Source organism: Podospora pseudocomata, chromosome 6 (assembly GCF_035222375.1).
Source record: "Podospora pseudocomata strain CBS 415.72m chromosome 6, whole genome shotgun sequence".
Classification (NCBI taxonomy): domain Eukaryota; kingdom Fungi; phylum Ascomycota; class Sordariomycetes; order Sordariales; family Podosporaceae; genus Podospora; species Podospora pseudocomata.
The window spans coordinates 696,055-716,114 of NC_085890.1; the positions used below are offsets into that span (position 1 = coordinate 696,055).

Below are 20,060 nucleotides of genomic sequence, written 5' to 3' on the forward strand. Positions count from 1 at the left end.
ATGGTTATGTCATGTGCATATCCGTACATCACCTACCTCGCATTGCATTTCTTTTCTTTTGAAGAAAAGAAAAACGCAGTGAAACGTCTGTCAGCATAAGCGGCGGCGGGCGGCGGCGCGGGGTTAGGCAGGAAGGATGGGAGGGAATTGTCAGCTCGACGTCATTGCATGAGATCAGGGGTGGGCGGCCCAAGAGAAGGGAGAAAAAAAAAAATAAAGGCAGACGCCACTCCGCAGATGTGAACTGAACCGGAGTGGTGGGAATTTGTTGAGATTGTGTGGGTGTGTGTGTGTGTGTGTGCATGTGCCTCATTTCCAACGCAGAACCCTGGTCCCGCAGTGTCACTCCTGCAATTTTTGGGTGTACTAGCTATGAAACTGTGATTTGAATCTGATGAGAAGAATGACCCGAGGCAGCACGTGGATTTTGGGATTTAACTTCCCACAACATGGAGAGAAAGAACAGAGACCAGACCCCGAAGAGCTAAACATCATCATGCATGACCACGCGGGGAACAACAGCATGAATGAGGGGTAGCAAAAGACCCAATCTCCAGGACTTTTCCCAGGATGTGGGTTCCAGGAACTGAGTTGACTCGTGGGAGACCCCCTTCTTTATCCCTTCTGGAAGCGCTGTCTGGCGGAGCACGAGGAGCTGGCCGTTCAAGCTAGAAGGATTGGAACGGGGACCGCTCGGACACGGCGCCGTTATTATGGGATGAGGAGATCTCATGACCCGATGTCGGTTCGGTTTGAGGAGGAGGACTCATCTTTGTTCCAGTCCACTGGTTATTTCTTTGGGGTTCGGCCATTCCAGAACAGAGGAGGACAACCCTGAAGAATTGGATTTGAGGGGGGGGGCCGTAGTGTACCGGGGGACGGGGTGTAGTTGTGTTTGCTGGTGATGCTTGAAGCCCCACGCACGCCTGTCTCCCCCCACATCACGTTCGAGGATCTCTCTCGGTTCCCAGCCGCCGAGGTGCATGACGCAGTGTTCAGGAAGACTGCGAATCATGGGGAGAGACGGGGTGCTGCTGTGGTGACACAGAGGTGGTGTTGAACTTTGAAACCAACATGGAAAAAGAATAAGAGAAAATAAAAGCAAGAAAGATGAATGTGAGGATGTCATGGTCAAGACCAGTCAGTGACTGAAAGTGAGGTGGTCTGGGCAACGCGTGTGATCCCGGATTGGATGATCGAGGATACCTTGCTCACCCGCATCGGCAACGCTAGCTCTGGGTCGAACCGTGCGCGCGGTACAGTACAACACTTTTGGCCAGTGGTGTCGAGGAAACGCAACTCGGGCCCATCTGAGGGATTGTCCATTGCTGCAGCTAATGGTGTAGACTCTCTCGAGACGATAGTCAACAGAATGACAGAATGATAGAGTGACAGAGTGACAGCGAAAACAACAAGAGAGGAAGGAGAAGAAAAAGAAAAAGAAGTGATGAAAATTGGTTCCCCCGGTTCCATCTTTCATCCCATGCAGCCCGGTCCCACAGGCAAATTTCCCACACACGGACCTTATCCGCGCTGAGCTCAACTCACGGTTCTCCATGGCGGGCGGTTCACCGGTTGGCTGGCTCCCGCCTTGTCTCCTGTCACCTGTGGCTGCTGCACTGCATTGCATCCTTGGTATTCTCCAATCCCAATCCCAATCCCAATTCCTTGTCCTTGTCCTTGTCCTTGTCCTTGTCCTCGTCTTCGTCCTCGCCCTCGTCTTATCCTCGTCTTCCTCTTTTGCTGGCTGTCGCTGTCGCTGTCTGTTGTTGTTGTTGTTGTTGTTGAGGATTTGTTAGAATCGCAGCTGCGTGTTTGTATCACCCGTCCGACCTTTATGGCGTCGTGCAATACCCGTACGTGACTCTCTCCTGTGCTCGTTTGCCCTCCTCTGTCCTTCCCTGGCCTGTGTGATCAGGACCACCCAGACTCGCACTGGACGACTGTGCTCGCATCATCGCACTCTCCCTTTCTTCCCCTTGCCTTGCCTTATGAAAAAACTCACCCACCAGCCAAGCCCCCTCGAATCTGCAAGTCCGTTTGACTCATTCATGTCTTGCATCACAGACGTCGACGCGACAAGGAGAAGCAGCAGCATTCATCGCCGCTCTGCACAATAGGAGCTGGTTCCCCCCGCAATGGAGGCCGAGCAGTCGTCGGCTCCCCTAGTGACTAGCCCGACGACGACACTACCGATAATTCCCCAATCACCACGGTCGCCAAAAACAACAACGACACCGCGGGATGGACGCTTCCGAAAGACGCCGCCAAGGCTCAGGAAGGATGGCGAGAGGCCAAAGACGGGAGGCCGGGGCGCCGCCGCAGCAGCAGCCATCGGACTGGCAAGGACGAAACTATGGGCATCATCCTCAGCTGCGCATTCAAAACCGCTGCTTCCGGTGACGGAGCGGAGGTCTCAGGAGGAGAACCTGGCGGGGCGGAGAGCCAAGAAGGCCAGTGTGGACGATGAAAAGTGGGATATTGCTCCGGATGGGGGATCGGCCGGCCGAGAAGGGCGGAATTTCGCTGTCGCAAATGTCGGGCACAACGGTCGAATTTATTTGAGGTAAGCGAACACGGTGACCGGGTTCATGTTTGCCCCCCACACGGTGGGCGTTTTTGACATCTCGCTTGGGGTACCCCCGCCCCCTTGGTTGACAAAGGGGGCTTGATATATTGACCATTGTTCCTAGGCCAACCGTCCGCCCTGCCAACCAGCGTTACCCGCAGCCTCCGTTTGTGTTTCCCATGACACCGCCGGGTACTGCCGGACTTGAGCCTCTGCCATCAGATAGACGTCGGGATCACCGGGACGACAACGCGCAGGGAAGGCCAGGAACTACTACTCGCCCGCAGTTTCCCCCGTCAACACCAAGCCTGACTCGCCAGGACTCGGGGGAGAAGCATGTACAGATACGCCAGAGACATCGTCGAGCCATGTCGGATTCCACAGTGCGGGAAACCAGCGTGGCCAGGGAGTCGGAGCCGGGAGGATTCAAGATCGTCATTACTCAGCCGGGGGAGAATGAAAGACCACGAACGGTCGAGGACTTGGACATGACCAGGACGCCGCTGCTCGAAGTGTCGATTCCGTCATGGAGGATAGGAACGCCTCGGTTCAGCGTTCGCGGCACGCCGTTTATTCGTGGTTCGTCTTATGCCCCTACTGAGGATGTTCGATCAAGCCGCGCTTCGTTCTTCAACTACACGCCCGTCGATGCCATTTCCAGCATATCCAAAACCCCAGATGCAACACGACAGCACCCGCACCCTCCTGCTATGCCGCCCAACCAGGATGGAAATGCAGTTCCTCCCTCGGTCCCACTACGGGCGACATATCTTTCGACCCATCTCGTGATAGAGCCCTCCATGTTTGACTCGCTGACTTTTAAGCCGGCCTGCGATGACCGATCTATTGTGAGATACTCACCCTCGGGATCCGTCACGGCAGCCACTCCACCGCGGCTCGTGGCCGAAATTACATCTCCGAGCTTTCTCGACTACGAACTACTCTCGGATTTTTTTCTCACTTACCGATCGTTCCTAGAGCCATCAGATCTTCTCCGCATGCTCTTTGCTCGCCTCAGGTGGGCATTGGGAAGGAGTGACGAGGCGGGCATGGTGGTTAGAGTCCGAACATTTGTTGCTCTGCGGCACTGGATTCTAAACTACTTCACCGACGACTTTGTAGTTGACTACGACCTCCGGGTTGCCTTTTGCGAGTTATTGAACGAGTTTGTCGACGAGATCTCCCAAGACGCGATAGCAAAGAAGGTCCCGCTTAAGATTCTGGCCGAGCTGAAAAAGTGCTGGAGGAGGGTGTGTGCCCAGTTTTGGGACGGGCCAGAGTTTGACGCTTCGCTCCCGACGGGCGTCCCGATATCGCCTGGTGGCATTGCTGGCCATCGTGATCCCAGTCTGGACCCGACTTTTTGGACGGCAAAGGTTGATGATGATGCTGGGCCGCCGCAGATTGATGGGCTGATTACGCCTGTTAGTCCGAGAGGACACACGAGTTTTTTGGCCGAGGTTTCGAAGGCCGAGCATATCGACTCGGTGGTGGTGGGGGAGCGGCCGGCGACTCCTGAGAACCCTACCATACCGGATACGGAGTTTACAAGGAACCAGCAGGCTTCGCCCGGCAGCATCACTAGTGTTGATGTGGTTTCTTGTTCGCTTCCTACCAAGAGCATGCGGTTTCATCACAGCGCCGGATACCCGCTCGCTGCTCACCCTGCGGACTTGAGCTCGATGTATAATGCTAGTTCTGACCCTATTGCGACGACGCCGAGGGCGTTGGTGGGCAAGCGGGTGCGTCCGAATCACTCGCACAAGCGCAACGCGAGCCTGAGTGATTCTCTGCGTGATCATGCCACCATGACGGAGAGGGTTATCTACAAGAATGCAGAGTTTCTGCTTACGCTGCCGTATTCGGGGAGCTTGGTGAGGGGTGGTTTGATGCCGCCGTCGCAGGCGTTTGTGGAGATTATTCCTGGCTCGTCTGGGGCGGGGTCGAGGCAGACGACTTTGTTTCAGCCGGCTGCTGAGTTGCCCAAGGAGAGCAGGCTGGTGGCGTCGGCGATGTCGGGCCAGGGGATGAAGAAGCTTTTGGGGAGTGTGCGGAGGGCACTGAGCACAAGGGGGCAGGCACTATCATCGTCTACGCAGACGTATGTCAACATCTCGCCTATGGGCCCCAAGGGCGCGACGACGAATAGGTTACCGGGTACTGCGATAGTTCCGCAGTCTCGGGCCCGGCAGAATAACGGTGCGGGACCCCCTGTGAGGATTGATTTGTTGGGCGCGGAGATCGCAGAGGATTTTAAGAAGGCAGTGCGGGAGGATGCTGCTGCCGAGGCGGAGAATCAAGGGTGCGAGCCTCCGCCGGCGCCGGCTGGGGAGTATTCAGCCGCGCATATGGACACCACCTTTGACTTTGGACCCGATTTTGGGGTTGGGGAGATGAGGCCGACGAGCGACATGGGGATCACCACGGGGAGCAAGTCGATTGTGATTGTGGATGACACCCTGCTGCCGGAGAATCATTACCCTGCCATGACGGGGGCTTTACCGGCGGTGAATTCGAACTCGTCAATGGAGGCTTTTGCCGAGACGTTTATGCCCCACGGTGGGGATCCCACTCCGCCGACGACGCCGCCCGGGGCGAGGGATATGGGGGTGCCGAGGAGGTCTTCTTATATTCTTGGGCATCAGCCGTTGCGGCACTCGCAGTCTGCGGATCCGTTGCCGCCGTTTGTACCTGACATGGCGACGTTGGGGTCGTCGGAGAGCGGGAGGCCGTCGCATGACTGGGTCAGGCCGTCGTTTGATTTTTTGAACCAGACGCCTAACCGGCCGCCGTTGAGCGGTGTGAGGGCGCAGGGGCAGGGGCATACGAGGCAGGGGTCCAGCAGGTCGTTTGTGTCGAGTCGGAGTAGAGGTCCGAGGAGGTATGCGTCCTTTACGAGTGGGATCATGCCTCGCCGGTCGACGACGGTTAGGAGTTTTGATGCGACAACGTACTCGGAGGGGAGTGTAATTGGGGGGGCGGATGAGTCCTCTCAGGCGGTGATGATTCCGGAGCCGTTGAGGGTTTTGAGGAGGAGGCCGGGAGGGGATTTGAGGGCTGTTACTAACGTTGGCGAGCTGGATTCGGGGGGGGTTAGGAGGTCGAGGAGTGTGGGGAGTTTGACGACGTATACGGATTCGATCAACAGCTCGTCGTTTGTGAGGAGTCCGGTTCTGGAGATGGGGGTTGAGTATGTCGATGTGGTTGCAAGTGACTACTCGCCGCAGAGGGGGAATGAGGCTTTTTCGTTGGGGGCGATTACGAAGAAGCAGCAGCCTGTGACGGAAAAGACGGAGAAGAAGTTGAGTTTGTTCAGCACGCACTCTTCCAAGCCGATTATGAGGCCGAGTTTTGAGGCCGAGGCGCAGAAGCTGGCGCAGATTCCGGATGATGTGGATGATGATGGGGGGGTGGAGTCGGCGTTGTTGAAGTTGGAGGGGAGGTTTGAGAGGAGGGTCCCAGGGGGGAAGTTGTCGATGGATTTGAAGGGGACAGTGCCGCAGATTGATGTTTCGGCGGAGGAGAGCGAGACGGTGGATGAGAGTAGGGTTTCGAGGGAGGAGCATAGGCATGTCCACCTGGGTGATGAGGGGGCGCGTCCGTTATCGCTGTCGACGATTCCGACTACGATCAGTGTGCAGGGGGGATTGTTGGATGTGGCTGGTCGTCAGGGGCGGAATGCGGATGTGCAGTCTTTTCTGTCGGATGATTCGAGGGCTTCGTATTCGGCGCCTTTGTTAGAGATGGATGATGAGGGCAGCAAGAGGACTGTGACGAGGGAGTGGACGGACCGGTCGGTGTTCCAGGGGCCGGATGAGGATGGGGCGACGCCGATGGATGGGAGGAGTGTTCAGGGGTCGAACCCCTCTTATGATTTTATTATGAAGACGGATAGCATGGAGAGGATGAGGGGCGGGAATGCACTGACGGTGCCGGAGGGGGGGGCGAGGAAAAGTGCGGAGCAGTCGTTTCTTGATGTGGAGAGCGATCATGACAGCGATCTGTCTTCGGAGTTGTCGATGGAGGTGATTGACTATCATGAGGCTGATGTTGATCCCTATGCACCGTCGAATATTGGGATTGCTGTGTCGACCCTTCCGGCACACCCATTGGCGGATGTTACACCGGGCTATCAGCCGTCCCATCAGACGGGCTCTAGTCCAACAAACCCCCCGTCACCGCCAATGACGCTCATCCAGGCTCTTCACCTGTCTCCGGAGACTGCTTGCGTCCCAACGTTGGAGGACCATCAAGTCTGGGGCGAGAAGCCACTTCCACCTACTCCGGATATCACGCCTACTGCGACAGCCGCACCTCCCTACGACACAACACAACTGCCACGCGCCTCGCCCGCTGACCCGACAGGCACGAAAGAAGCCTTGCGAAACGCGCCTAAGCTCGAGATTCCCGATCCTCTTGCGTCCCCGGATGCTTCCATCATGGCCCCAGCAAAACTCAACGCCCATCTGCCCTTCATCCTGGCCTTCGACAGCGACATTCTTGCCCAACAATTCACCCTCATCGAAAAGGACGCCCTGAACGAAATCGACTGGAAAGAATTGATTGACATGCGCTGGAAGAACGCCGAGCAAAAAGCCGGCGGGGGGATCAACGCCCGCTCCTGGGTTTCGTTTTTACGGGACACCGACGCGAGGGGTGTGGAGGTTGTGATTGCGAGGTTCAACATCATGGTCAAGTGGGCCATTTCGGAAATCGTGCTCACGCAAGACATGGAGGAGAGGGCGAGGTGTCTGATCAAGTTTATTCACATTGCTGCTCACTGCAGGCGGTACCGGAATTTTGCCACGATGGCACAGCTGACGATTGCGCTCACGTCGAACGAGATTTCGAGGTTGACGAGGACTTGGTCCATGGTCCCTGCGTCTGACACCAAGACGCTTCAGGAGCTGGAGCAGTTGATGTCGCCGATGAGGAATTTTTACAATTTGAGAGAGGAGATGGAGGGAGGGGGGAAGATGGGCGCCAGGGCGAGCATGGAGATGGGGTGTATTCCCTTTGTGGGGATTTACACGCATGACTTGCTGTTTAATGCGCAAAAACCGTCAGAGATTGCGAGCTCGCCGACGGGGGCGCCGCTGGTGAATTTTGAACGGTGCAGGGTCGCGGCTGGGGTGGTGAAGACGTTGCTGAGGCTGCTGGAGGCGAGCACGGTTTATGAGTTTGAGGCTGTGGAGGGGGTGACGGAGAGGTGTTTGTGGATGGGGGCGTTGGAGGAGGGGGAGATTAAGAGGTTGGTTGGGGGGTTGGAGTAATAGAACTGCGGGCGGTTTTTGCGACATACGCGCACACACATCATCACATCTCGTCATCACTCTACGGCATTTATTTGGCACACGCATTTGTACTATGTTTTTTTGTACAAGTACGCCGACACATTATCATCATCAGGAGCACCATCGATACCAGCCCCCCCCCCTTTTTTTTTTTGTTTCGATTCTCGTTTCTTGGTTTCAGCATTTTTGTTTCATTACAGCACCACCAGAGTGGGTTTTCGCTTCGATTGTGTTTATTCATTTTTTATTTTTATTTTTTTTATTTCTCCGAGACGAGATTATCAGACCTTGCTTAGTTATGGTGTTTTTTAAACGCTGGGAGGGGTTGATTGGTTTGATTTTCGGTATGCTTTTTTATTTTTATTTTTGGATTGATTGGAAGGAAAGGAGGGAGTTTTCTCTCACCATTTGGGGTGAGGGTTGTTTGATATATATGGCTTTGTTTTGTTTGGGAGTGATTATTCTGTAATTTTGGGAATGGGAATGGGGGAAATATTTAGATACCAAGTTTTAAAGATAAAAGATGGAGATGGGGGTTGATATGAGAAAACGAACGGAGGGCGGGGGAGGTTGAGAGGGGGAGGGGGGTGAGAGGGGGAGGGGGTTATAGGGGGGTATAGGGGTGTTGGGTGTTGGGTGTTGGGTGTGGTGGTGGTAGTTGGAGATATAGGTGAGATAGGGTGGAATAAATATAAAGTCAAGAATTGAAGCTTTTTATGATGCCTTTGGACTGTTATGGTGGTGATACACATATGTGATGTCTGTCGATCATTGATCGGTATTTGTAAACAACCCGAACCCTTTTTTTCTTTTTTCTTTTATTGGCTGTGAGGGGTTTGGTCACTACCTGTCAAATCATATATTGGGGTCCAAAAAGGTGTCCATTCTGGTGTTGTACGAGGGAGAGTCCCCGAGTGGCTGGAAAGGCCGAACTCAGTGGTCCTGGTCCCATTGCCAAGATATTAATTCCTTAACAGTGGGCCTTACTGACTAATCTGACACTACCCAACCCCAGCCCCTGAATCTCCAACAACAACCTTTCCTCACAAACAAACCAGAACACACGCTCACGTTACACCAACCCCCTGAAACTGACTTCACACCATTTCTCGGTGTGGCTTCTCTTTTTGGTCCGGAACTTTGATCCTGACCTGAAAAAGATATCGTTTTTTTTAGTGGTGGTAGTGGTGTGCGTGCTAGATGCAGCGATGTTCCACCTAGCAGCATGCTACCTCAAGCCAAACGAGGAAGGAATCATGAGGTTGCACACCGCCTCCAAGCTGGCCGAGGAAAAGGGAGGGAAGGGGTTTGCTGCTGCGAGTGGTAGTAATGTGGAAAAGGTTAACAGAGAGGAAGGGGTGGACCGGAAGCAGGAAGGAGAGCAAGGGGGTCGGGAGGATCACAGAGATGAAGTGAATAAAAAGGATGAGAAGGATGAGGGTATTGCCGAGAGAAAAGATGGAGAAGGCGACACTGTTGAGATTTTGGCTTGACATGACGGAAGTTTTTTTGAAGGGGGATTGCAGAGGAACGGTCGGTCTTGGTGTTTTTGCCCACGACAGTGCAAGGTGTGAATGAAGCACGGCGGTCAATCTAACATACCTACCTAGCAAAGCAGAACCCGCCACCTTCATAAATCCCAGCATCTTTTCTCAATAGTAAATCTCAAAGCTGATATTGCGCTACGGCAGCATATCGCCGCACGTCATACTCTCTATTCTCGCTGCTTACCCCCCCCTCCTCCCCTTTCCCCACAAGAGTAAAGCACCCAGGGTATATACACCCACCGACCCCAACTTTCCCAACCCCAAAAAATATCACAAACGCCGAAACCCCATTTTGTATGAACCCTCCTTTTATTTCTCCCAAAAATGCCAGTCCAACCCCTCCATGGTATCATTGTACGTGAAATAGGTAGCCTTCCCCCCTCCACCTCCCCAAAGAACTCCTCAACATGTCAGTCTTTCCCCCTCATCCCCACCATCCCTCACTCCGCTCTCTCTTAAAATCAACACAGAGCTCCTCTGTGCTCAGCACCGCCCACTCCTAGTTAGGCTGAACAGCCAGAGCAGCCTGCAGCGACTCCAACAACTCCTGATCTTGGTGATCAGGGGTGGAATGATGATTAGGAGGTATTGGCAGCCCGGGAACTGCCGGCGGCGAGGCCTGTGCTGGTGACGGCTGGGCTGTCGAGGCCTGGGGCTGGGGCTGGTATGCCGTTTGAGCCGGCTGAGCCGGTCGTGGTGGTGCCGGCGATGGCTGTGATGTTGTTGGTGAGGGGATGTGACGGTGTGGTTGTGCCTGAGGCTGAGCCTGCTGCTGGACTTGTTGCTGGGTTTGCCGGTGTTGATGGTGCGTTTGCTGCTGTGGTTGCGGTGGCTGGGGCGCCTGAGCCTGGTGCTGTTGTTGTTGTTGCTGTTGTTGATGCTGCTGTAATTGTTGAGGATGCGCTTGCTGAACATGCTGCTGATGAGAATGTTGTCGCTGAGCTTGCTGGTTTTGCTGGACTTGTTGAAGCTGCTGAGCCTGTTGTTGCTGTTGCTGTGCAGGCCGACTGTGTTGGACCTGTTGGTGTTGTTGCACCTGCTGACCCTGATGATGTTGAGGGACCTGCTGAAGTTGCTGGGCCTGCTGATGCTGAGCCTGCTGAGCCTGCTGAGCCTGTTGGGCTTGCGGAGCGTGCTGGTGTTGCGCAGTAGGCTGGTGTGGCATCGTTTGTTGCCGTTGCGGAGCTGGCGGCTGCTGCTGAGCTTGATGCTGCGGAGCCTGATATTGCTGGGCCTGGAGCTGCTGCTGTGCTTGATGCAGCTGCGACTGAGTCTGACGGTGGCCTTGTTGCTGGCCTTGCTGCTGAACAGGTTGTTGAACATGCTGCTGAACATGCTGCTGAGCGTGTTGCTGAGCGTGTTGCTGAGCGTGTTGCTGAGCGTGTTGCTGACCCTGGTTCTGCTGTTGCGGACTTTGTCTGTTCTGTTGCTGCTGTTGCTGCTGGGCTTGGTTCTGCTGAGGCTGGTGAGGCTGATGAGCCTGGTGCTGTTGGGCCTGGTGATGCGGAGAAGACGGCTGTGGCTGCAAGTGATGATACTGCGGCTTACTTGGAGGCTGCATCGACGTGCTTGGAGCCGGCGCCGGGGCTATGGATGGAAACGATGTAACCTTTGGTAGGCCGTGGTGTTCCTGAGGCTCCGACTTGACCATTGGTGAGATGGGCACTGGAGGCAAACCGCCCGATGTTGCCGTAGTCGTATTGCCATTCATAGGCCCGCTCACGCCCGGGGTGGTTGGGCTTGCCCGCGGAGCTTGCACACTTGAATGTGGGCCGGGCATCACGGACTGGTTGTTGTGTTGCATATTCGACAGCGCCATCATTGTCTGCAGCCTGGCCTGTTCTTCTTGGCTATTCTGCCGCGCCTTCTCCTCGGCTTCCTTTCTTGCTGCCTGGGTCGGAGCCCGAGTCTTGAGCTCTCCTGTGACGTGTTGCAGATAGTACGGCATTTCCGAGTTCGTCTTGAGGAAAAATAGCTTCAGATTCCTTGCCTTGTCCTTCAGCTGGACCTGAGTGCGATCCCTCAGGATGTTTGAAATGGTTCCGTGCGGCCCGAAAAGACCGAGAATTTGACTCCAATGGGGACCCTTCACCATGTCCAAACCAGCCATGAGAGCCTTCTCCTCTTCAGGACTCCAAGGCCTCCGAGTCGAATGCAGGCCTTCGCGCCTCGACGTATTAGATGATTTTGCAACAGCAGCCTGCCGAGCCTTTTCGTACAGAGCCGCAGTGGGTAAAGACTGATTTGGTGGAAGGCCATTCTCGTTCGTGGCAGCTGGAGCAGCCGGGGCTGCTGGCGCGGGGCTCTGTGTGTACGTCTGATATTGGCCCTGGTGTTGTTGATTCATTTGCGCAATGTAGTGAGGATGGGCCGGGGCGTGTCCGAGATTTGCGGTCCCGACAGTCCCCGAATATATCATAGTCGAGGTGGTGGGGAGCCCATGCGGCGGTTCTTCTGGGATTTTCGGAAGGCTGGCAGCGATTAGATTCGCCAATTCGGTAGTCGAGCTATTCATGTCATGCTGTCCAGCGGAAGAGTCCTTAATCAGCCCGCTCAGGTCATGCGACAAGGACGAATCCTTGGCCAACTCCTGCTCGATGAGCTTTTTCAATGTTTCGTCATCATGTTGACCCGACAGATCTTCGCCGTCGAGTTCTTTGGTTTCCCCAGCCATCGGAAGTTGCGCTGTTGCAAGCCTGAGCGTTTCAGCAAGGCTGTCGTGCTGCTCCTCGATTTCCATATTCGTGGCCAGAACCGGCTCCTCCTCTTGTGTGGGTATGTTGATGCCGTAGCTCCTGGCGTAGTCAACTATAACAGCCAGGTGGCCTTGCAAAAACAAGCTCAGCAACTCGGTGATTCTCTCGGGTGACGATTGCTCCGCCAATGATCCTGTTCTTGTCAGTCCACCGACATTCAGAAATCCAAACGGGGAGGAGCAAGTACTCTTGATAGATTCATCAGCGGCCGATTGAACCAGCAATTCCCTTCTCTCGCGAACCTGACCAACCAGCCGCTCCTCATCCGGATTCAATGCCAGATCTCCACTGCGATTCTTCAAAACCTCATCGAACCGAGCAGGAAACAAAGTGTCCAACACGCCCAGCGCCGGCTGCGGTGGTTGGTGATTAAGCGCATCCAAGAAGAGCCGCGTCTTCAAGCTAACTAACAATTCGGTCAAAGAGTCCTTGTATTCGCCGTCTTCGGGGATGAAGACGCTGAAAAAAGAATCGTGTACATCTTTCAGTGTCACATCGCCTGAGCCAAACACCATGCCTGCCACCGAAGCCAAGTTTGACATACGGATCGTCTCCCTATCCTCCGAGTCTGTGATTTCCAACTCGTCGACCGAAAGGAGGTGAGAGTCTGAGTACATCTTTCGTGTGCTTTCAAACACATTCCAGAGCATACCATAGGCCTTGTAAAACTCGGATTCGGTCTGGGCAAGAAGTGCATCGGTGTCAGCTTTGGTATTCTGCGACAGTCTGATGAGGATCTGAACAGCAAAACTGCCCATGTTCAGGAGGCTCATGGACCGCATATGATAAAAGGAGTGACGAGTAAAGTTTGCGATTTTGTTCCGTGTTTTCTCAGCCTCGGGCGTGGCAGGTATTGGGTTGGTGGTCCGTACCACGTTCACATCGTAATCAGCCAGCGCATTATTCAGCATCGTTTCCAGGTCGACAGGCGCCATGTCATGCCCATTCATCTCACCATGTCCCGCTTGCTCTGGGTGCCCGAGTTGCGCCTCATGTTGGGCAAACTCCATCTTCAACCGTTTTGCCAGGCTATCCTCATCATCCAGGTCAGGGCTCCTGGGTCGTTTGGCTTCACTCGGCATCTGGGCAGTAACGGGGACTCCCGGTGAAGGGTCAATTGGTGTTTGAGAGTCTGCCGGGGGTTGAGACATCGTCGGTTGCGGTAATAGCGCTTGAGATGGAGACTGATGCACAAGGGCATCCGTCTGGGCTTGGGCAGATGCTAAGAGCTGCTCTATCTGGACTGAAGGCGATTGCGCATCGAGCACTGTGGTTGGGGTCGCAGCAAGCAGGTTCGGCGCGGGGCTCGGAACAGGGGCGGGAGTCGATGGTGGTGGGAGAGAGGAAACTGCTGCGGCTGTAGATATTAACGGAGTGGCAGGAGTTGCCGGCGTTGTTGGCGCTGCTGGCACTGTGGGTGTGGGTGTGGGTGTGATTGTGGTTGTGGCTTCCCCATGTTGCGACGTGGGCGGTGGTGGTGGCGGAGGAGGAGGAGCAGGAGCAGTCGGAGCCGCAGTCTTCTCAGGAGCAACATCTGGCGCTTGTTGAGATGGAGGTTGTTCAGGATCGGCCTTGATTGGACTATCGGCGTCTGGCATCGGAACATCGTCGTTGCTGCTGTTGTTGAAGGCAGCAAAGAGATCGGCCTCGAGACCGGCGAGCATCGTGTCGGCCATGTTCGCAGCTTAGAGCGCGAAGCCCATTGAACGGGGGCTGAAGTCTCGTCGGTTTACCCCGCACACTTAGTGGCAGACTTGAACCGATCTCGAAGTATGTATACGACAAAAGAAGACAGTCCAATGGGTCCGACGGCGGGTGTCGTCTCTCTTGGGCGGGCGGTGTCGTTATCGCGGTCTTGGGCGGGACTGGGGAGATGTCGGAGAAATTTTTCTGACGTCCGACATCCAAAGTTGCCCTTATTTTGTGCCCCAGCCTCCGATACACAAGCTGCGTTTATGCGCTTGAAATTCCAAGGAAATACCAAAAATCCAGCCACATCCGTCAATTCCAAAGAATACTGAGCTCAACAAGGGCATTTTGATAACAACTACGAGCAACTCTCGTTTCATGCTTCGATTGACACTCCGCATGATCGTGTATGTCTTCAAAGAGAAGCCAGCTAGCGAAGTGACGGATAACAAGGCACTATCTAATCGGAAGGCACCTCAGCTTGCAATTGGCCAACCACGATAGAAATAGCGATCAAGGTGCGTGCGGTTGGGATCGAATACTCACGGGGGAATATAAATGTGCAAGGCTAGCTTTACAAAGGAATCTTTAGGTGCAGAACGCATGGGTTGGAAGTTGGGGATGTGATAGAAAAGTGATACGACTCAGGCTCTCATAGGACTTACCTATCTCGGTTTTCATCTTCCGTCAGCCAGACCTTGACTGGGAAAGCCGTAGAACTTCAACATGCTCATCAGGTCTCCGGCGTCACCCAGTAAGCATCAGGAAGGCCCCGAGAAAAGTCCGATTGTGTTTAAAAGAAGAGAACCGACTTTTGGTGTGCTTCACGGGGTCTAGAATCGTTCGAGTTCCGGTAGCATCGTCCACAGTGAGCATGAGAGAGCATACGATGGTGTCTCAGAAGGTGTGGTATAAACGATAGTATCATGAAGAAGCACTGTTGGTGCGCAGCATTCGGCGGGAGGGAAGGATCTCGGCCGCCCGGAGCATGCAGCACGGAGGACCGTTGCAACTTGACATTGCCGAGAGATGTTCCCCGGGTCTTGGATCGGAGATAACGGAGAGCTATCCAGACCCCTCAGATTACTATATACACGCCATATTTCTTGATGAGACACAGCTTCGCTCTCCATTGCCCCGAAGCATCCAAAGGACGGTGGTTATTAATTGAGACAGTATCAAACATACTGGCAGCCACCTCGAAGATCAACTACTAATGATCATGCCGAGGCAGTCGAGGAATGGACGTCTCAACAAAGGAAAGATGCGGGGAGGCGGAGTGTTACAACAAACCCGTGGAGATCGGTGACAACACAAGGGAATGGTAGCAATCCGTCTGTTCGGCTTTCCTCAAGCTTTCTTGCCCCAGCTTCCGGGGATAGACTCTGGGCTCTGATATCATCCAGGTAAAGACATGGACGAATGACATGAATGCCTAGGCACGCTTCAACGCGGCTTATGTTTCAATGCTGGGATGGAGCATTATGTGTCGCCCCCTGAGCGGGGTTCATAGTCCCGCTGCCATCGTCATGCGGGGAAAGTGAGCAGCCAACGAGATGTGATGCTCGGGATGGCGGAATCCAGTGGACATCGTGAGAACATCTTCAGTCAAGTCACCAGCGGTGAGGTGGTGGAGAGAGAGAGAGAGAGAGCCGTGGACCTTTGGTATGGATACCCCGTGAGTTGTCTGCCTCGAAATGATGGAGATTCTGGGGCGCTTGGGGAGATTCTGGGGAAGAGGCAGAGCCACCCGCGTCACCCCCCGACCCCGCGACCCCCGCTTCCGCTGCATGCACTTCCAGTTCCGTGGCCGTGACCCACTCGGCCGTCCACTGCCAGTGCCATCCGGGGGGGAAGGATGAACTGGTAGCTGGTACCCCTCGCCACTACTTTGTCCCCAACTGTTTTCCGGCGCAACATGTATTTAAGGTCCTGCGGGGACGCCCTCTCGTCCTCGCTGCTTCCCCATTCCCCTCACAGCTTCCCACCTTGACACCTGAGACAGCGAGCTGGTTTCGTTCTTCCTGTCCCAATCTGTCCATATCCCAAGCTGTCACACGAAGCTGCCAACATCATGGCCAACGTCTTCACCGAGCTCAAGACCCCTACCACGGGCACCTACAAGCAGCCCACCGGACTGTATGTGGCTTCTCTTTCTTCCCCCATAGTGAACCACTCACCCTAACCCTGACTTGTACAGCTTCATCAACAACGAGTTCGTCGAGGGTGTCGAGAAGAAGACCTTTGAGGTCATCAACCCCGCCACCGAGGAGGTCATCTGCTCCGTCCACGAAGCCACCGAGGCCGACGTCGACATTGCCGTCAAGGCTGCTCGCGATGCCTTCGAGGGCTCGTGGCGCCAGGTTACCCCTCAGCAGCGTGGAAACTTGCTGCTTAAGCTTGCCGACCTGATTGAGAAGAACCTTGAGCTCCTTGCTTCCGTCGAGTCTCTTGACAATGGCAAGTCCATCACCATGGCTCGTGGAGATGTTGGCGCCGTTGTTGGTTGCATTCGGTACTATGGCGGCTGGGCCGACAAGATTGAGGGCAAGACGATTGATATTGCGCCAGACATGTTCCACTACACCAGACTCGAGCCGGTGCGTTGTCCTTGGGTACGAAGCCACCATAAACTGCTAATGCTAACTGTCGTGTCATTTAGATTGGCGTCTGCGGCCAGATCATCCCATGGAACTTCCCACTTCTGATGCTCGGCTGGAAGATTGGACCTGCTCTGGCTACTGGTAACACTGTTGTTCTCAAGACCGCTGAGCAAACGCCTTTGTCCGGTCTCGTCTTTGCTCAGTTCGTCAAGGAGGCTGGTTTCCCTCCCGGTGTTCTCAACATCATCTCTGGCTTCGGCAAGACTGCCGGCGCTGCCATCTCTTCCCACATGGACATCGACAAGGTCGCCTTTACTGGCTCCACTGTCGTTGGCCGCACCATCATGAAGGCCGCTGCGTCTTCTAACCTCAAGAAGGTTACCCTCGAGTTGGGCGGCAAGTCTCCCAATATCGTCTTCAACGATGCCGATATCGAGCAGACCATCAGCTGGGTCAACTTTGGTATCTACTTCAACCACGGCCAGTGCTGCTGCGCCGGATCTCGTATCTACGTGCAGTCCGGCATCTACGACAAGTTCGTTGCTGCTTTCAAGAAGCGCGCTGAGGCGAACAAGGTCGGCGACCCATTCCACCCCGAGACCTTCCAAGGCCCCCAGGTGTCTCAGCTCCAATACGATCGTATCATGGAGTACATTGAGTCCGGCAAGAGCGAGGGCGCTACAGTCGAGACTGGTGGAGCCCGTCACGGTGACAAGGGCTACTTCATCCAGCCCACCATCTTCACCAACGTCAGCCCCAAGATGAAGATCATGCAGGAAGAGATCTTCGGCCCCGTCTGCGCTATCGCCAAGTTCGACACCGAGGAGGAGGTCCTCCAGATGGCCCACGACACCATTTATGGTCTTGCCTCTGCTGTCCACACCAAGGATCTCAACACCGCGATCAGGGTCGCCAACTCCCTCCGTGCCGGTACCGTCTGGGTCAACTGCTACAACCTGCTTTCGCACCAGCTGCCATTCGGTGGTTATGCTCAGAGTGGTATCGGGCGCGAGTTGGGTGAGGAGGCTTTGGCCAACTACACGCAACACAAGTCTGTCGCCATCAGATTGGGCGGTGCGTTGTTTGGTTAAGCGTCTTGCTGTCGGGATAGGGGTAAAAGTGGGTCTGGTTCAGGGGTAATGAATTGGGAGCTTGATGTATTCTCACAATGTAACGTACTCTGGGTTGCGGGTTGGACTTGATCTTTGGGTGTATCAGGGTTACGAAGTAATGACAAAACGCGATGATATTCGAACATTTTATGATACATCTTCTTGAACCACACGCTGTCATGTATGGCCAAATTATGGTCCTCAAAAGAAGTGATGAGGTTTGATGGACCGGTATTAGTGGTCTCTACCGCGTTATTTATGCATTTTGAGAGGAACCGGTGATGAGATTGAAACCTAAATTGACCTTGCTACCAAGAATGTGAGACAGACATGTCTATCTGGACGGGCCTGGTGACGATTCTCGGTGCTACAAGACTGATCCGGTATCAGGGTACATTACCTAAAACTCTTGAAAAAGGAACTGTTTGTTGAAGAAATAGCGGGTGAGGCGTTGCGTTTGGGTGTTTGTTTGTGGCCCTGAATATGCCGTGGGATAATGAGAGAGGGCACGTGAGAGGATGAGTGGTCTTGCTAGCCTTGGTCAGGCTTGCAAGTAGGTTTTGCCATTTTAACGATGGATGACTTGGTGGTTCTTTCCTCATGGGCATAGGCAAACTGAACACCTGCCTACACCTGAAACGGGACCCCACCACGTCACATATCCACATGTTCAGGTTGGCTTATTGCAACTGAGCTGGACGCATTATTTCCGCTGGACTTCCAATATGTAGCATATGAAAAAGAACAGTCCCATTCAAGCTAGCTATACCGACAGCAGCAAAACCTATAAGAGATTGTCCAGGACCAACTAGACCTTTGCTAATTCCGTTTCCTCGTCACCTTCTTGATGACCTTTCTCATCCCATCTCCGACCTTCTCGCCCTCCTCCCTCGCCTTCTCCAGCCCGCCTGGTTTCAGCCCACCAGGCAAGAACCACCACATCAACAAGATGAAAATGAGAATCGCCAGACAGATCGGCTGCAACACTTCCACCCCCTTACTCTGAGCGATGGCCCCCACCGCAAACGGGAACAGTGCCGCGCCCCCTCCGCCGAATGCTGCAGCAAATCCAATCGCTGAAACATGATAATCGCTCGGCAGCAACTTTGTCGCCGCCACAATCGCCGCCGGAAATAACGGACCCAAGAAGAAACCCAAGAACGTCGCAAAGGTTGCCGATGCCGCGAAGTTGGGTACAGTCCAGTAGAGGACTTGCATCACAATCGAGAGCACCAGATAGATGGTGATGGCAAGCTTTTCTCCTATCCTCCCTGTGACAAAACCCAACACCACCCGTCCCACTGTCAATCCAAGCCAGAAGAAAGTAACAGTCAGACCAGCCAGAAAAGGTTCAGCATTGCGGACTCGCAACATAAACGTCGTGATCCACCCTCCCAGCGACACCTCAGCGCCTACATACCCAAGCAGGAACATGGCGAGGATCCAAGTAATGGGTTCTTTGAGCACTGTTCGAGTCGTGGTTCTCTTTCCACCAGTGGTATCTAAAAACTGAGCTCTGTATAGCTTGGCCGTCGCCCTCCAGAATGCCGCCGTTAGAAATACGAGACCGACACCATCCAGACCAATCATCACATAGTAAAACGTGTACCACTCCAATCCTCCCTTGGTCACCATCGCTGTCGCAATCAAGGGTCCGATGGTGGCGCCTAGACCGTAAGCGCCGTGAAGAAGACCGAGAAGCTCATTGGCGTTGTGCATATTGCCTATCCAGGCGTTCCAAGCACTGTCTTCGATGCCATTACCGTAGCCGGTGAAAGCTAGGACGACTGGCAGAACGGGATAGGGCGGGTGGAAGACAAGCGGAATGATACCAATGAGACGACAAACGGGACCGAGGACGGCGATACCAACTTGCCCGAAGTGGTGGTGGACCAGTGAATTGCTGAGTGCTGCAAGGGTGTACCCTATGAAGGGAGACAGGAAGACAAGGGAGACGGCGGTGTAGGAGATGGAATAGTATGTTTCGATGTAGGGAAGAAGGGCACCGACAGCGCCGTCAGTCATACCCATGAGGATGAAGGCGTATATGGTGCCGAGAAAGCGGAAGATGTTTGTGGCGGATTGGTTCCATCGTTGTTGGAGGGGAGGAGCCGAGGCTTCCTCATCCGTGGTCTCTTCCGACAAGTCGACCTTTTCAGGATCGCGTGCTGGGATGATGGACTCATCCATCTTCCTGGAACTATTGGGATTGTCGACACTGACGTGGTCTGGACTGGCGGTCGACATGGAGGCGGGAGACTGGCGGGCGGATGATGAAGTCGAGTCGGGACGCAATCTCAACCACGGCCATGGAAGACCTCTTATATACTCGATGGATCCGACCCCGGCCTCGTCAGATATCGCGACAGCAAGATCAACCACACCGCATTCTAGAACCTTTCACGAGAGGAAAGAAGCCCCGAAGTAGAGGCGGCTTGAGTGTGGGGGGAGGGGCAAAACAAGGGCCTTGTGTGGTTTGTGGGCTGCATA

The 20,060-nt window shown here is 54.4% G+C and overlaps 5 protein-coding genes across 5 annotated transcripts; 3 read left to right on the top strand and 2 right to left on the bottom strand.

Annotated features, from left to right (window-relative positions):
* Window positions 1–1,452: 1,452 nt before the first annotated feature.
* On the top strand, window positions 1,453–8,426 carry LTE1 (Guanine nucleotide exchange factor lte1). The gene is made up of 3 exons (XM_062892191.1): window positions 1,453–1,856; window positions 2,068–2,566; window positions 2,694–8,426. Exons 2-3 carry the CDS (start codon window positions 2,139–2,141, stop codon window positions 7,840–7,842), a joined length of 5,577 nt encoding a protein of 1,858 aa, XP_062740271.1. The 5' UTR covers window positions 1,453–1,856; window positions 2,068–2,138; the 3' UTR covers window positions 7,843–8,426.
* Window positions 8,427–9,071: 645 nt separating this feature from the next.
* On the top strand, window positions 9,072–9,356 carry QC762_0091250 (uncharacterized protein; the record flags this gene model as incomplete). The annotated part of the gene is made up of 1 exon (XM_062884056.1): window positions 9,072–9,356. The coding sequence occupies one exon, from the start codon at window positions 9,072–9,074 to the stop codon at window positions 9,354–9,356; it is 285 nt and encodes a 94-aa protein (XP_062740272.1).
* Window positions 9,357–9,909: 553 nt separating this feature from the next.
* TBF1 (TTAGGG repeat binding factor) lies at window positions 9,910–14,677 on the bottom strand (the record flags this gene model as incomplete). The annotated part of the gene is made up of 3 exons (XM_062892192.1): window positions 14,521–14,677; window positions 12,354–14,315; window positions 9,910–12,299 (listed from the first exon to the last, which is right to left on the bottom strand). The coding sequence occupies exons 2-3, from the start codon at window positions 13,840–13,842 to the stop codon at window positions 9,910–9,912; spliced, it is 3,879 nt and encodes a 1,292-aa protein (XP_062740273.1). The 5' UTR covers window positions 13,843–14,315; window positions 14,521–14,677.
* A 566-nt stretch (window positions 14,678–15,243) lies between these two features.
* On the top strand, window positions 15,244–18,038 carry ALD5 (aldehyde dehydrogenase (NAD(P)(+)) ald5). Its single transcript, XM_062892193.1, has 3 exons — window positions 15,244–15,994; window positions 16,056–16,455; window positions 16,518–18,038. Exons 1-3 carry the CDS (start codon window positions 15,930–15,932, stop codon window positions 17,547–17,549), a joined length of 1,497 nt encoding a protein of 498 aa, XP_062740274.1. The 5' UTR covers window positions 15,244–15,929; the 3' UTR covers window positions 17,550–18,038.
* A 351-nt stretch (window positions 18,039–18,389) lies between these two features.
* On the bottom strand, window positions 18,390–19,817 carry QC762_605000 (uncharacterized protein; the record flags this gene model as incomplete). Its single annotated transcript, XM_062892194.1, has 1 exon — window positions 18,390–19,817. One exon carries the CDS (start codon window positions 19,815–19,817, stop codon window positions 18,390–18,392), a length of 1,428 nt encoding a protein of 475 aa, XP_062740275.1.
* Between the last annotated feature and the right edge of the window lie 243 nt (window positions 19,818–20,060).